General features: G+C 41.9%; 1 protein-coding gene across 3 annotated transcripts in view; it reads right to left on the bottom strand.

The window, feature by feature from the left end:
• lama2 (laminin, alpha 2) overlaps positions 1–15,942 on the bottom strand; it is a 152,526-nt gene that overhangs the window by 53,075 nt on the left and 83,509 nt on the right. For 2 of the 3 annotated variants that reach the window (XM_084030945.1, XM_084030946.1), the window contains exons 23-33: positions 15,028–15,300; positions 14,061–14,241; positions 11,590–11,726; positions 9,418–9,549; positions 8,697–8,801; positions 7,257–7,400; positions 2,993–3,169; positions 2,658–2,843; positions 2,265–2,383; positions 2,009–2,126; positions 227–379 (exon numbers count right to left, since the gene is read on the bottom strand). In XM_084030945.1, the coding sequence (XP_083887071.1) occupies positions 227–379; positions 2,009–2,126; positions 2,265–2,383; positions 2,658–2,843; positions 2,993–3,169; positions 7,257–7,400; positions 8,697–8,801; positions 9,418–9,549; positions 11,590–11,726; positions 14,061–14,241; positions 15,028–15,300 (1,725 nt within the window). The remainder of the gene's footprint in view (positions 1–226; positions 380–2,008; positions 2,127–2,264; positions 2,384–2,657; positions 2,844–2,992; positions 3,170–7,256; positions 7,401–8,696; positions 8,802–9,417; positions 9,550–11,589; positions 11,727–14,060; positions 14,242–15,027; positions 15,301–15,942) is intronic. The other variant, XM_084030947.1, reaches the window with a different exon arrangement.

The raw sequence follows: 15,942 nt of genomic DNA, 5'->3' as shown, positions 1-15,942 counted from the left end.
ATGTAGCCTTGGGTCAGAGCCAGAGGAGAGGAAATTACACAAAATATGAATGAGCCCAGGGTCATTAATTATTGCAGGGCTAATTACAGTACCTGACATTCCACATACACACACACTCTCTGTTCTCTCTCTCTCGCACCTCACTCTCTCTCCAGAAGCTACCTGGCATATGGCTGTAGGAGGGTCTCCAGTGGCAGCACACACACACACACACACACACACTTACCTGACATATGGATGTCTCGGGGTCACAGGTGGAAGAGTGCCCACTGCACTGGCACTGAACACAGCTGCCCATGCCGGTAGCGGTTGGCAGTCTGGACGCTGGAGCAGATGCCAGGGAACCGGCACGAAGACGGTAGAAACCTGCAGCACACTCCTGCATACAGAGAGAGAGACAGACAGGTGGAGAATGAGACGGGTCATGAAGGCAGAGATTTATTGTTTAAAGATTTTTTTTTTCACAGTTTTGAAATCATAAAACTGTAAAATACAGTTCCCACAGTAATCCTGCATTACTGCATTATATATTAATACTACTTAATTTATATATATACCCACATAATTATCCCTAATTGTTATTTCTCAAGGCAACTGTTGACCACTCTCTCTTTCACACACAAACACACACACACACACACACACACAAGTAAGAGTTATTCCCTTCAATTACTTTTAAACACACGCATGCACCCACCCTTGCACCCACCCTTGCGCGCACACACACACACACACACACACACACACACACACACACACACACACACACACACACACACACACACACACACACACACGTGCAAGGTAACTCTCTCTCCTGTTCAGTAATAATTAATGGAGTCCATTTAAAGAGCCATCTGTTCCCTCTGCTAGCGCTAAACGCCCGTTTAAATATACTTTATTAACAACGACGGCAGCTACAAATAGAATGGCCATCTGTCAGCCAAGACCTCTACGACCTGAACATTTCAAGTTTAGCTACCGCTCCCTATTTGGCAGTTTTTCAACAGTATCTGTAGCTTCTAAATTATATAGACGGCCATTTCTTTTCCCCGGCAAAATAGATGTCTGCTCCTCTGCACTTCAAGTAGCAGACAAAGTGAATCAGAGGTTGAGAAACCCAGTTAAAAGTTTGCTGGCAACTCATGTGTTCCTTTGAGATTAACACAATGGCTAAACGACTCTCGGGCGCCGCCATCCAGCAGAATTGCTGCGAACTGTTGCCTCTGCGTATCATAAGCTGCCTCTACAAAATCCTCATTAAACTAAAGATTGAGTCACTGCTATATGCTTTCTGTGGCTTAAGAGAAGGAGCCGGACGCAGCTGAAAGTCAATTGCTTTGACAAAATCACAACCGAGTGGAAGAGACGCTCAGTGAGGCTTAATCCTAGCGGAGCGGGAAAAAAAAGGGGAAAAAGGCGTCGCAGAGGCTTAAAACTCAGAACTAAATGTAAATTGGGAACTTGTGAGATGCTATTGAAAGACCAGTGTGTGACCTCCATGTTTACACTCTGAAGGCAGCAGACGGGAAGCATGCATTGGTCTGAGCGCAGAGAGAGACAGTGTTTTTATAGTTTTGAACTGGTGGATGGTCGAAGACATTTCATCACGCACATTTTTACAAATACTCAATATTCATCGGCTATATTGTGGAGATTGTTTGCATGTCTCCTAGTTGCTACTGACATATTAAAAGACATTATCAAGTTTTATAGTGAAGACTTTGGTTTTGATGCCTGTTGCAAATATGAAATCATAGATACAATTCTTCTGAAGGTAATCTTCTTTTTTTTTAAAAACAGATTTGCACTTGTATGCTACTGAAAGTGCCTCAAAATTAAATTATTTAGAGAAATCACAGTACATAGGGAAACTTCAAAACGCTATGCTAGATATCTGCCAACTGACTGTCTACAAGATATTACAGTTCTTAGGAGCACCTTGTTGCAGGTGTAAGGTCTTCACATGGGTGCAGTCTTGGGTGCGTTTGTTTTGTCGTGTGCTCACCTCACAGGAAAGTCCGGAGTATCCCATCGGACAATCGCACTTCTCTACTTGATGTGCTCTCTCGCTCTCTCTGGTGGGTCTGCCTTCCTCGGCCACCGTTAGACTGATTTCAGAAATTCTGGGAGAGAGAGATGTCACATCATGAGATACAAATGAAAACAGGTTTTTTTCCACAGTGTATTCTTCATTCAGTCAAAAGTCACATTTAATAGGGGACGTGTGTGTGTGTGTGTGTGTGTGTGTGTGTGTGCCTTACTGGCTGAGTCTCATCAAGGTGCCGTGTGATGCCTTAATTAGGATGTAGTCCACATAGAACAAAATATCCATGAAGTCGTCTCGAGTCATGGACCTGCCATCTGCGTACTTCCACTCATGCTGTACACACACACACACACACACACACACACACACACACACACACACACACACACACACACACACATTAAACACACAGACAAACCATTTTATCACTGCAGTCTATTACCAATCTAACACTGTATTGACCAACAGAGCTCATAAAACATAAGTAAAATCGATATTCTATTTAGCTCCATTATTTTTGTTATTGGTATTTAATAGAAGAAGTTATTTTTGAATCTCGTGACTCAAATTTTTCAATATCCCGTTTGGCTCCAGAGGCTTACTCTACCTCTGTCATGTCGATCTGGTGGCGGGTGAGCTGACCGATCTGGAGTCCCTGTATGTGGTGTGTCATCACGATGTTGCGGTTCGGACCGCCCTTGATGATGACCTGAGGCTCGTACGAGGAAGGACCGGTTTCCTCTCTGGACTCATAGTACACTGCGTATTTTAACTGTCCGCCATATGCTGTGATCTGAAGAAGGACGTGGATCGTTTATTAAATAAATGATGAGACGGCACTCAACTTAGAGTTCTTCGCCTTGAACACTTGACTCGATTTGACGTGTCACAAAATATATATAGTTAAAGCAATAAATAAAAACAAACAGGGAGCTTTCTCACCATAGAGCCTCTGAACTGCTCCGGCAGTTTCCAGTAGTAGGGTTCAGAGAGAGTCGAGGTGACCTGCTCTGTATGGGCGAGAATCTCAGGGTGCTGGAAGCTCACTCCTCTCCTCGTCTCCACAGTGTTGGATTTATCCACCAGGGGGAGCACCGTCTGCTCAGGCTTCAGCGTCAACTAGGACACACAGCAGTGATGACAGTATGTTGATCTTTATGCATTAACCCAGAGGAGCCATTCCATGGAAGCTGTTCATGCTGCATACCATGGCTAACCAAGGCATGGGTTTTGCTGTACAAGTGTACACTGGTGTTAAAAATGTGTTCAGTTCGCAGGGGTGTGTGTTTTTCTCTTTTCCTCACCTTCTAATGGAGTTAACTCAAAAGTTTTTTTTTTCTTTCTGAGACTGCTATCTTGTTACAGAAAATGTACCGTCCTTATTTAATCTGTGGGCACGGGAGGATTGTGAAATATTCTAACTAATGAGGATGGATCTGTGCAGCTCTAAAAACTGCCCGATGAAGGCACCTTTTACAGAAATATTTGATTGCAACATAACTAGATGTATTTTAATTTCCAAATACATGTCAGGCCGTATGTTTGGCAAAAACACACTCACTTGAATATGTATAAGAGTTCTACATGAGTCTGAGTGCTATCTGCTTTTTAATAGGCAAGACTCTTTACTCCTCAGCTGAATCTGATGCGGGAGGCACAGTGGTGCAGTGGTTAGTGCTGACGCCTCGCATTGTAACCCCCCCCCCCTTTCAAAAAGAAGACCCCGACCCTGATACTAGTGATAGTGAGACGATCAATCTTGTTGATTTCTTACCAATGGCTCAATAATTTCCAATGTAAAGTTGGCACTCCGTCAGTAATAAATCAAATATGATACAGACAGCAGAGAGCCCTTCTGGAGAAAATCTCACCCTTTCTTTCTCATTCTCTCTGTCTCCCACTTTATGTGTTCATATCTCAATATCACTTGAATAATATGCGGGTTTTATTATTGACTGTGGGTTGTGGTTGAGTAGACTGATTTAAAGATAGATTCGTCTGCAGGAGCCCGGATCTCTCTCTCCCTCCCTCCCTCCCCCTCCCTCTCCCTCTCTCCCTCTCTGTCTCTCAGTAGCTGTAGTCCAGCAGTGCTGATATTCTGATATTGTGTGAATAATGTGGACACACTGGTAATGGCTGCATAATATAGAGGCAGTCACACATGGGATGGGAAATTGCTGATTTCAAAACAAATAGAATTCCAAACATTTATATACAACTCGCTTCTCATTGGCAATTGGCTTGGAAGTGATACTGGAATGTTTCAGGTAGTATTTTTTATGACATAGAATACATGACATAGGCAAATCTGCCAAGGCAAAACTTCTCTCTACTATAAGAGCAGAGTCATCCTCATGGTCGTTTTTTCCCATCATATCAGTGCTTTCATCTAATTTCAGTTCCTTAAAGATTTTTACTTTATAAGTTGCAGCAGTATTTAAAAAAACAGCTAATAGTTGTACAATCACACAAAAAAGGCTGTGCATTTATGGGCAGAATGTTTAGTGTGTGTGTGTGTGTGTGTGTGTGTGTGTGTACCTTTCCCTTAACCGCCGTGTAATCCCCTGTAGTGTGGGTTTTGTGTGTTCTTGTGTAGCATGTGTACTGTGTTTGTATAGTTTATGCGTATGGTGTCTAGATATGGTGAGTATGTGTGTGTGTGTGTGTGTGTGTGTGTGTGTGTGTGTGTGTGTGTGTGTCCCACACTACTCATTGTAATCTCACGATTCAGTGGTTCAGAGAAAATCTCCCTCTTTCCAATAAACTCTCCTTTTTTCTCCTTTTCTCTCTATCTGTCCAGCCCCCCCCCACCCTCTCTCTCTCTGTCAACAATAAATGAAGTGAATGTTTGCCGTTCAAATGAAGCCACTCGTCACACTCCATCAGAAAACTCTACGGTAACCATGGAAACGGCAGTTTATCGCCAGTGGCAACCGTTTCTGAGATGAAGGACCTTTATTGAAAACGGGCTGCCACTCAACATTTGATTGCTAACTTGTTGGCAGACTGTCTTGGTGGCGTCTGCTGCACTGGCTTACCTTTGTTTTGGACTCACAGCTGTTGCGCTGCATGTCCGTATATAGAAGTGTGGAGACGACTACATCCATCTATCCAGTGAAATCTCATGTGTGCCTCATGATTTGGCGATATCCTGAGTTTTCCTTGAACGCCACAAAGAGGTTGATGTTTGGTCGTTTTGAGTGAAATGGCTCAACAACTAATAGCTGGATTGCCGTGACATTTGGTCTCGACATTCAGGTTGAATTAAATCACTTTTTTGATGCCCTGAATATTTAATGGAACACCACCGATGAGGCAAGATTTTAATTTTGCCATCAGCCTCAGCTTTACTTTGAGTTTAGGAGAAAGGAAAGCCATTAGGAGAGCAAGTTGGTGTGAAAGCTCATGAAATGGTCTGCTGGAACGGGGATCAGCAGGTTCTGTGTGTAATCTCCTTTCAGCCCTGGTGTTTGCCCACCATTTGTGTACATTGTCTGCAAATTGGCACCATTAAAACTGCACCAAATTATTCATACATTTCCTGTTTGCAATGTACTATGACTATAATGTTATGAAGCATCCTTTTTGCTGTGATTTCGAAGCAATTTAATTAATATGTATTTGCAATGGACATCTGAAACATAATGTTATCTTTGTAAAGTGCAAGTCACACTGAGTGATACTGGTATTTTTTGTGTCTGTGTATGATTTTGAGTTATGAGTGATTTTTCAAAAAAGTTCATCACACGTCCCTGACCCCTCCCCCCTCCGGAGGATTTAAAGCAGGGATGCCAGGGTTACGGTTACGTCACATCCGGCCCACGGGTGATAAGGGGAGAATATTTTTTTTTATTATTATTTTATCTATTTTTTTTTTTTTTATATATATATATACCGTAAATCCTCTAATACTGGCCTGTACTCTATTACCGGCCAGTCACATTTGCCGGGGCAAGTGTCGACAGGCAGCGTTATTTCCACCCTTCCCATTCATTGTCAGGTTCGCGTCGCGAAGATTTTGGCTGAGGCTATATTAAAGGATTTACGGTATGCCCTGCAACGCATTCGACTCACGGCGAGTGTGGAGAGACGGTGCGCCGCTGCAAGCTCTCGAAAATCTTTTAAACTGAATGTTGTCCATGTAAAATAAAGACAGATTCAGCAACTGCATAGCTTATTTCTCGCTTAAAATGTGTTCAGAAACACGTTTCGGTGAACTATTGTCGTAAAATAAGAGAGAGTTTCCAAACGAGCCGCCATGTTGGTCGGTTTGAAATCCGGGAGCAGACAGGACAGCTGTGAAAGCGATCGTCCAATCAGGTGCAGCCATGTAGTGTGCAGGTGATTGTATGAAGGAGAGCGCCTGTCAATCATCCTCCTTTGTAATGTATGTCATTTAGGCCTCATTGTGAGGCTATTTTGGTGCCAATGCAATTTATTTTTGATGTGTAGGCCTTCATGAATAATTTCAAATAGCCTACCTATCCATGTGTTGAGTCAATGTTTGGCCTTTTCAGTCCGAAAGTGTAATCCGGCCCCCTGAGGTCTCACTTGAAAAAAATCTGGCCCCCTGTCCAATTTCCCCCTGGCATCCCTGATTTAAAGGATGCTGAGAATTCCTCCTGAATCTACAGTATATAGAAATCATCACAAATGTGGCCAATACTATTTCCCATTAGCATATTTCAACTTTAATTACAGATTTAAACTGCCATTGCGCAGTGGAATCCCATATATTTGCAATGTAAAGCACATCTGTCTCATCTCCGTATACATCGGCCCAGCTTCTTCATGTTTCTTACATGGCACCTGACAGCCACTTTGTAGGCCGCAAACAAGCCTCTAATAGACCATAGATCATGATCAATGAAAAAGAATTATCTTACAGCTTCGGCATAATGCAGAGACAGTCGTTGGTCATCGAAGAGACCAGAGAGTCCCAGACCAGAACCTGCTCTTTAAACGTATTGATAAATCTATTATGACCGCAGTTTGGACAAGATGGAGTTAATGAGCTTGTTTTAATGGAGCATTTTTATTTGAAGCCGGTGAGGCCCCTTTTGTTGATTTGTGAAACATTTTTAAAAAGACAGTAAGGCGTTGCTAAGGGTCACCTGATCCTACGCTGCCATATACTTAAATCTGTTTCTGTTCGATAATCGTAGCGGCAGGAAAGAAGTGAAACCATTACGACCTGTCCACTCACCCACATCCTGATGAGTCCTTGTGCCTCCGTGCAGGAGCTTGTCAGTCCGTAACAGTAACAGTTGCTGCACCCGAGGGGGTTTCGTGCCGACAACCCAAAGGTGTCCGGCTTACAGCGGTCACAGTTGTCTCCTTCCACATTGGCCTGAAATGTCAAACACACACGGTGTGAAGATGACACCCAATGATCTGGAGCCTCATTACAGGCCATGAATCAGGTGTGTGTGTGTATGTGTGTGTGTACAAATCATTTGTTTCAACATCTGTCACTGTCTATGTGGGATAATGTGATAAGCAAGTGACAGCGGAGATGAAAAGTGTTTTCAGTGCCATATATCAAATATGTGCATATTTGTGTGTGTGTGTGTGTGTGTGTGTGTGTGTGTGTGTGTGTGTGTGTGTGTGTGTGTGTGAGATATATGATCAACTTGTCACGGTGAGGAGGAGAGGTTTATAATATATACTTTATGTATGTACAAGTGTGTGTATTTTTGTGGCAACACATATATTTATACAGAAATATTGTGTGTTTTGTTTGGTTAAAAATGGAATATGGATTTACATTGTGCGGGTGTGTGTGTGTTTCTGTGCATCATAAATGTCAAGAACAAGGCTGAGAGGTAAAGATGACATACACACACTATAATAAGAGACACAAATCCAATGTGTATATTAATGAACATATGAATGGATTAATCCATTTGTGTGTCACAGTAAATTGAGGACGTCACACAGAGAGGCCCGCCTTCGTCGGTGCTGTGAGATTAGCTGAAATAATTACAAACTAACAAACAAATAGCATGAAACTCCATATATACAGGTAAAAGGAAAACACGTGCAGCGGGCTTTAAATCTGCACTGACGTTTCAAATCTATCATCTCTGGAAGGATTAAAATGACTCTCTGAAAATGAAAATATGCAAGTAAGTAAGTGATGCACTTTTACATGTTAAATGTTGTCTTTGTAAGTTTAAAGGGGACATAGTATGCTTATTGCTTTCTTTCAGGTTCATACTTGTATTGTGTGTTCCTACTAGAATATGTTTATATGCTTTAATGTTCAAAAATCAAGTTGTTTTTTTTCATACTGCCTGTCTGTATACACCTGTAATCACCATCTGAGTACTCTTATTTTATTATGTATTGGCCGGTTAGAAAAATATGGCGTAAATGATATTCGTTGGTGTATTGTAACGAGCCTGGATGTGATATAGGAAGAGAAGCCACATTAGAATGGCTTGTTCAATCCCATATTTGCTGATCTTGGTAGAAACCCAAACATATGCACAAGCACTGACAAAAGTGAGTTTTTCCACAATATATCCCCTTTAAACTACTGCTCCAAATGCATTGTGAGGAGAGTGACAGAAATAAAGTCCAAAATCCATCTCAACCATCACGTGTGAAGACCTTGGCGTGTTCCTGTGACGGTATGCCGTACCTTGCAGCTGCACTTCCCCGTTCGATCCGCGCAGGCGCACACTTCCCTCTCCAGGTCGCAGGTCTGGCTGTCCGACCCCGAGACGTTACACTCGCACTGGGTGCACTGTGGGAAAACACCGTGGACGCAGACACCGCCAAGCTTCCGTTATCAACAATGTGACAGGCTGAGAGAGGAGCTGCCGGAGTGTGTCACCAAAACCACACAACTCCACAATGTTGAAACATCACTGAAGTTCAGACGGACACCAAGCAGGGAGTTGTAGAAAATTATCTGTGGCTTTTTTAGACTCCCGATTGAACCCAGTTTTTCTTTTCTCATGTATATGAATTACTTGTGTATTTTATGTCGAGTGTTGTTAAGTCGTGCAGCTACGCAGAAAAAGTTTGGCTGAGGGATAAAGATGACTTCAGAGCTAAATAAAACCACTGGTGTGATGACACAGTTAGGCTTCTACCAATCAGGCAGGGAGCACATCCGTTTATTGAAGCATTATTATGCTCATAAAATCCATAATAGCAGCACTGTCACGCCTATGAACATCCCTCTCCCTTGTCCTTCCTGGTGGAATCACATGGACTCTCAACCCCCTAATGAATAAATCACATCAGTTTTCTCTCCGGTGCCTCCTCTCTTACCCCAAAAAATTAATAATAAATAAATAAAGCACACTGGTCATCATGGTAGTATTAGAGGTGTTAATGTCATCGGGATCACTCACCTGAGGAAAGTCTCTGTATCCGATTTGACATTCGTTGCATTTCTCCCCTCGGAAGGAGTCGCGACACATGCAGCAGCCCGTGTTGAGGTTACACTGCTGGCTCACGGAGCCGATCACGCTGCAACCGCACGCCTTCAGACACACACACACACACACACACACACACACACACACACACACACACACACACACACACACAAAAACAAAAACACAGAGTCATACACCGACAGAAACTGTCAATCTAAAGCCTTTTTTCCAAGTTTAACCCTATATAACTTTTTTTTTAACTCAAAAAAGAGACTGGTTGCTGCTACTTTTATGTCTCTTCTGGACTACGGCGATGTTGTATATATGCATGCCTCGTCTCAAAGCTTACATGCTCTTGATACTGTGTATCATGGAGCTCTGAGGTTCATCACTGGTTTTAAAGCACTGACTCATCACTGTACGCTGTATGAGCGGGTTGGATGGTCCTCCCTATCAATTCGCAGACTGAGACACCTGCATATTCTAATTTACAAGGCAATCTTAGGTTTTCTTACTTCTTACCTTTTGTCCAACATTAACCGAAGTAATGCTGGTACTTACAATCTTCGGTCTCAGGATTTGTTCTTGCTGTCTGTCCCTAAAGTCAGAACTGAACTGGGAAAGAAAGCTTTTAGATTTGCTGCTCCTTCTGCCTCCTTCAAAACTTTGAAGCACAATGAATTGGTCTCATTGAACTCTTTTAAGGTGAAATTGGATGACCTGGAGGCAGAAATATCTGGTTGTAGTTGTTTTGCCTGAGGCTTTTTATTACTGTAGCTGACCTTCAAATGTTGCTGTTTTTGTGTCCTTCATGTTTTGTTGTAGTTGTGTGTATGTATGATAATGCTGCTGTCTGTCTTGGCCAGGACACTTTTCCTGGTAAATAAAGGTTAAATAAGGTTAAATAAAATAAATAAATAAATAACCATTTGTATCATGTTTTAAAATATATATTTTCTGTATTAAAGCAATGCATAATTACTTAACAATTCTTTATTCATATTACAGTTAAATTGTGTTAAAATGTGCGTATCATATTTGACGGTTTATAAGGTGCGTCATGTCATTTTTTTTAAATTGCAAGATTTAAAAACTATTTTTTGGGAATCTCACTTCTCAAAACCAACATTTTCTGGACATTTTTTGATGGATCAGGCTTTACAGGGTTAATTTGACTTCCTGTTTGCACGTGTGAAGATCCTTACATGTTTTAATCAGGACACCTGTGTCCAAATATTGAAAATGTGACGGTACTTTGACAGCTCCACCTGTTGTGCAGTGGTGGCATCAAGTTCTTATTAAAACAATCGGCGAACAACGTTGGATGTTATTACGATCGACAAAATGTCTCAATCGAGGATGAAAACGCCATAAAACAAACAGATAAGCATTAGATGTGCAGCGAGGCCAATGCTGCATCATCATAAGCTGGTGAAATGAGAAACATCCGTGTTGCATCTTCAGAATCTGCTGTTTCGGTGGAGTTCTGTCTGTGATGTCTTTACTTCACTGTTATGACGCTTTGCTGTGTTTAACTTTCCTGTTGTCTTTGTTACCTTTCCTTTGTTTGGTTCCACTAGGATCTGTTGCATCCCCCCTTTTGTTGTCTCGGATCAATCTGCTGTGGAACTGACACTTGTTCAAGCTCACGCTTCTAATTGCTAATAGCCCGTCGCTATTTCGAATAGTTTACTGTTGTCGCTGCCTCGCCGCCCTTTGTTGAGATGCCTTCGGTGCAGAACGCCGAAGGCAGAGAAAAACGCTATATCTCACCTTCAGAACAATTACTTTTCACAAAGCCTTGTTACGGAAGAAGAGAGTGGGAATGATAAGAGTCGCGCTAAGATGAAGAGGGAATGCTGAGAAAAGGCTGAGCACTGTGATTATAAGCGTATGGGAGGAAGGAGAGGGAGGAGGGGAGGAAATGGGAGACGAGATGAGAAAAGGAGATCGAGACCAAAAAATGATATTAATAATGACTGGTAACCAGCTGAAATTTGATTGTATTGACTTCAACTATGCACTTATTGGAGTTTACACACACAGTCTGTTGTGTTTCCATGGCTGTTATCTGCACGTAAACAGAGCAGAGAACTGGAAACAAAACGCCCTGCTCTTTGCAAATCCAGTTATTTTTCCGCCTACCTTGCATCCGGTTACGATATCATGGCCCCAGTGGTTGGGAGCGCAGAGGTCGCACCTCTCCCCGATAGTGTGCGGAGGACAGATGCACTGTCCCGTGTTAGCATCGCAGTTATTCCCCACATGACTGCACTGGCAGGCTGCAGGAGGGGAGAGAAAGTACCTTTTATTAAGGGGCTTACAATAAACACTGAAGACAAAACTGATTGCATTATATTTCTTATAGTTCCCAACAATAACACGGTTTTTATTGTTGGGGTTTATTACATAAAGATAAAGAAGAGAATGTGCATTCTGAATGATATGGACTAACCATCATTGAATAAGACCAGGTTAAGGATTTTGAAAGGGGACTTTATTGAGTTTTACTGCAGAAAGACTAAGTTGTTTATGGGATCACTCATAATAATCCCCCCCCAGTTTCATTTCAATTTATTTCGCTACCAATCGACTTTCTCAGTCACCGACATTCCCCACAAAACACAATTACAAATGCCAGAGGACTTTTATTCTTTTTCACTCCGCACGCTGCTTGCATTGAAATTGTTATCGCTCATGAAATGTGAAGTCATCCTTACAGGAGTGTGTGACTATTTTTGCTAATATTTCTATCAATTTAATGATGAACTCTAACTCAATTTAACCAAATGGCACCTGATTCTTCCGTGTAAATTGTTAAATGAAAGTTACGTATCATCAGCTAGTGTTGGACCCTTATTCTGTAATTTAATTTATGGAAATGAACATGCCCACAGCCTGCATCATATTTGTACTCTGCCTTCGCCTGCAGTCATTTCCCTGGAATAGCAAAAAAGCCAGCATATTATTTCTGGAACCCTAACCACTGCACTAGTGATCTCGAGATGAACGAAAGCAAATAATTCCCAGTCCTATCTTGTCTTTGTGATGCGTGACTTATTACTGTTCTTTCTGGCTGTCAATAGTGGTTTGCATCAATAATAAATTGGGGAAGGAGATATGTGGAAAAAGCTATTCATACTTGGGGTTGCGTTGGATGCTTAATCCTCGTTTTGGGCAGCATGAGTTTGCTGCACCTGCTGCCTGCGTTGCCAAGTTTTTAAGGCATGTGATTTCATAATTTCGACGTATTCCTTGACAAAAAATAGACGTGTTAAAAATATTTCTCAGATGACGTCACATACCCTCAAGCAACGATCATGAAAGATCGTACGAACATGAAGCTTATGAAAATCCCCTGGCAACAAACAGCTCATGACAGTTAATTGCTTTCAGAGGTACCATTTGGGCAAACCTCGACCTTTTCATGCGAGGCGTCGGCACGCTCAAATGTTTATGGTGTTGGATCCTGCAGATTCTGTTTTGGATCACCACTTCTGGAAGAAGGGTTTGCAGTCAAACTGTGGGAAGTGGATTAGGTTCTATGTGAAGCAATGCTCATTAGAATCATGTCAACAAATAGAGATCTAAAGCCATTAAAAAAAAGTGCTTACCTGTCTAATTTGCATCAATGCAAGAAGACATCAGTCAAATTGAATTTCCATGAAAAAACTATGATTTGATTTCATTCATCTAATTTTACTTAAACATTAATTTACACAGAATTACCAGCTGTTTTGCTTGTTTACCCAGAATGAATAAGAAATCTTTAAGCTCCGTCATTTATATCTCAAAAAAAAAAATCTCATTATTATTCTTTTTGCTCAACCTTCAGGATGTTATTATCAAGCAGCAGCTAGTTTATCTTGGCATTTCATCTTTCCGCTGTCCTGTAGATACAGGACTTGTTCTTGATTCTCTAATTAGATATAGTCTTTGGCAAGATGCATGTTTCACATCCCCAGGGGGGAAATTGCAGGACCATTTCTAAAATGCTGTAATGTCAGAAATAAAAGCACGATAATTGATGGCAATGAAATCGTGAGGACGTCACAATTTCTGAAAGTCGGACATTTTGAAGACAGGAAGTCTGTGGCTTCTGTGGGAAACTGTCGATATGTCAAACTGCTACAGTGTCCATGTGAAACTGGAACAGGAAGAAATGCCTACGCTGACACACTTCTGTATGTTTTTAAATGCAAAGCAGCAATCTTTTCACTAAAGCCAGCGGCTCACATTCATAACACTTTGTCATATTTTTCTCTGATGTTGTTTTTTTAGCTTCGGTCCGCTCGTGGGCAAAAGATTCTGTTTTGCAATAATTATAAAACTGCCACCATGATGTGAAGGGACAAACATGCGTTTTTGAAATTACACAATAGCTTTTCTTAATGGAATTGCCCTTCGGACAACCTGTGTAACTTTTAATTAAATGAAGACGAGCAGAGCAGCAGTTTGATAAAGACATCGTTTTTTTTTTTTTGCGACTGCTGACATTAATTTCATTACAAATTACAGAATAAACACGGGACAAATCTAAATGCTCTACTTTTGTTCCGTGGGCTGACATCAGGGTTGGCTAACTTTTTAAAAGGAAGCTCACTGTTCATGCTTACGTGTGCAGCCGCCCTCCTGGAAGTTGAAGAATCCTCGTGAACACCGGTCACATTTGGGTCCAGAGACGCCCGGCTGACACCGACACTGACCGGCTTCATCACAGTCAAACGACTTGGAGCCGAACGAGTTGCAGTGACACGGGACACACACTCCGCCTCTGCTAATGCCGTGGGTCTGAGGCTGGAGAAACACACACAAAGACAAGTTAAAGTCGGGACGAGGTAGTGGACGTAGTTGCAGACACACTCACAGCAACTCATGGGAGGGTTATAATGACGTGAGATGCAGGACTGGTTTCTGAAGATTAAATTAAAAGGAGGGAAGAAATGAGAGAACAATGTTTTTTTTCATATTTGTGATTATCAGTCTTTTTAAGATTAGTCATCTTTTTCAAGGTATTATTACAGGATAAATAGAGACCATAAAAGAGGACTCCAATGAATTTTTATTCATGTTCATTTTTCTTCAGTTTATAAGCTAACTAATCACTGCATTGGAGAGCTGTCTGCTTGTTGCTGCTAGGGAAGATAAAACACAATGCCATGCATGTTGGTTCATCGCCTCCCTTTAAACTATAAGCAAACCATCCAAGACAATTCCAACAAAATTATCTGCAAAAGTAACCAGATTAAAAACAAACCAACATGTTGGATTAGGTACAGTTCACCTGAAAATGAAAAAGCAGCAAAAAAAGACATGTACAACACTTGAGTTACTTGAAGAAGTGACGTTTTCTCATGTCTCACTGACATATTGTAACGTGTAACGGATTCCTCAGGATTGCTAAGACACACGTGATGCACACCTCCCTTTCCATGCAAGATGGGCCTCAAACCCACACCTCCACGAAGGCAAAGGGTTTAATGCTCGCTTTATAGCTCTTCTTCAGTAACATGGATATCTGATTTGTGCACACCGAGTAAACACACCCATGCTACTTAAAACACACCATGCAGTGTGCGTTACCCCCGTCTTCGGCCTGTACGCCCCCCTGGGACAACCCCCCGTGCGGGAGGACCCCCCCCATCTCTGCTGCACGACGTCTAAGGGAACACGCTCCACCGGCCTCCGGGTCTCTCGTCTCTCGTAACCCTGGCGACGCAGGTCACAGTGTCGGCCCACGAATCCGGGGCGACAGATGCAGCGTCCCTCGATATCGCAGCGCTGAGACATAGAGCCGTGAGGGCTGCAGCGGCAGGGAATACAATCCTGACGCTCAGCGTCCCACCAGCAGTTAGGCTGGACCAATCACAGCGTGGAAGAAAATGAAAGACCAAGAAGTGAAGAAAACAAAAGCAGAAAACGAAACAAAAACATGTTCTCTTTGGTGGGGGTAAAATGATCAATCACTGTATTATTACAACAATTATAGCTATGCAAATAAACCAAAAACTAAGCATAAAGCACTTGACTATAGATGACCTTTATGCTACCAAATAAATCAGTTCACATTTTAAACAATAGCCATTTTGTGTGAAATTAGAAATAATAATGACAATGCTGCATCTTCTTTGTCCTGCAGAAAAGCTCCACGCGTGGCTCTGCCTTCCTCAGCCTGGTAGCTGAGTAAGCAGAAGCCCAGGTGCAGGAAAATGGAAAAACACCCAGAACAAGTTCATTTCTGTAGGATACTGATGAGTAACAAGCACTCAAAATGTGTCTTTTTCCCCCCTTCCTCCCTTGTATTAGCTCATTTACAGTACAAGAGGACATACTAGTAGTGAATTACAATTAGAAGGAACATAAATCAGTGTTCGTAGTGGCACTTAGCACATTACTGGTAAATTAAAAATGCATTAGATGTAAAGTTATGAGAAAAATAAGCCAATAAAAACCATGTCAATAATTGGAGACTACAGGTAATCCATTAAGCACATATGC

This window comes from Eutrigla gurnardus (assembly GCF_963514095.1).
Source record: "Eutrigla gurnardus genome assembly, chromosome: 16".
Lineage (NCBI taxonomy): Eukaryota > Metazoa > Chordata > Actinopteri > Perciformes > Triglidae > Eutrigla > Eutrigla gurnardus.
The sequence above is the reverse complement of the archived record's forward strand: the minus strand, read 5'-3'. Positions and strand labels throughout refer to the sequence as shown.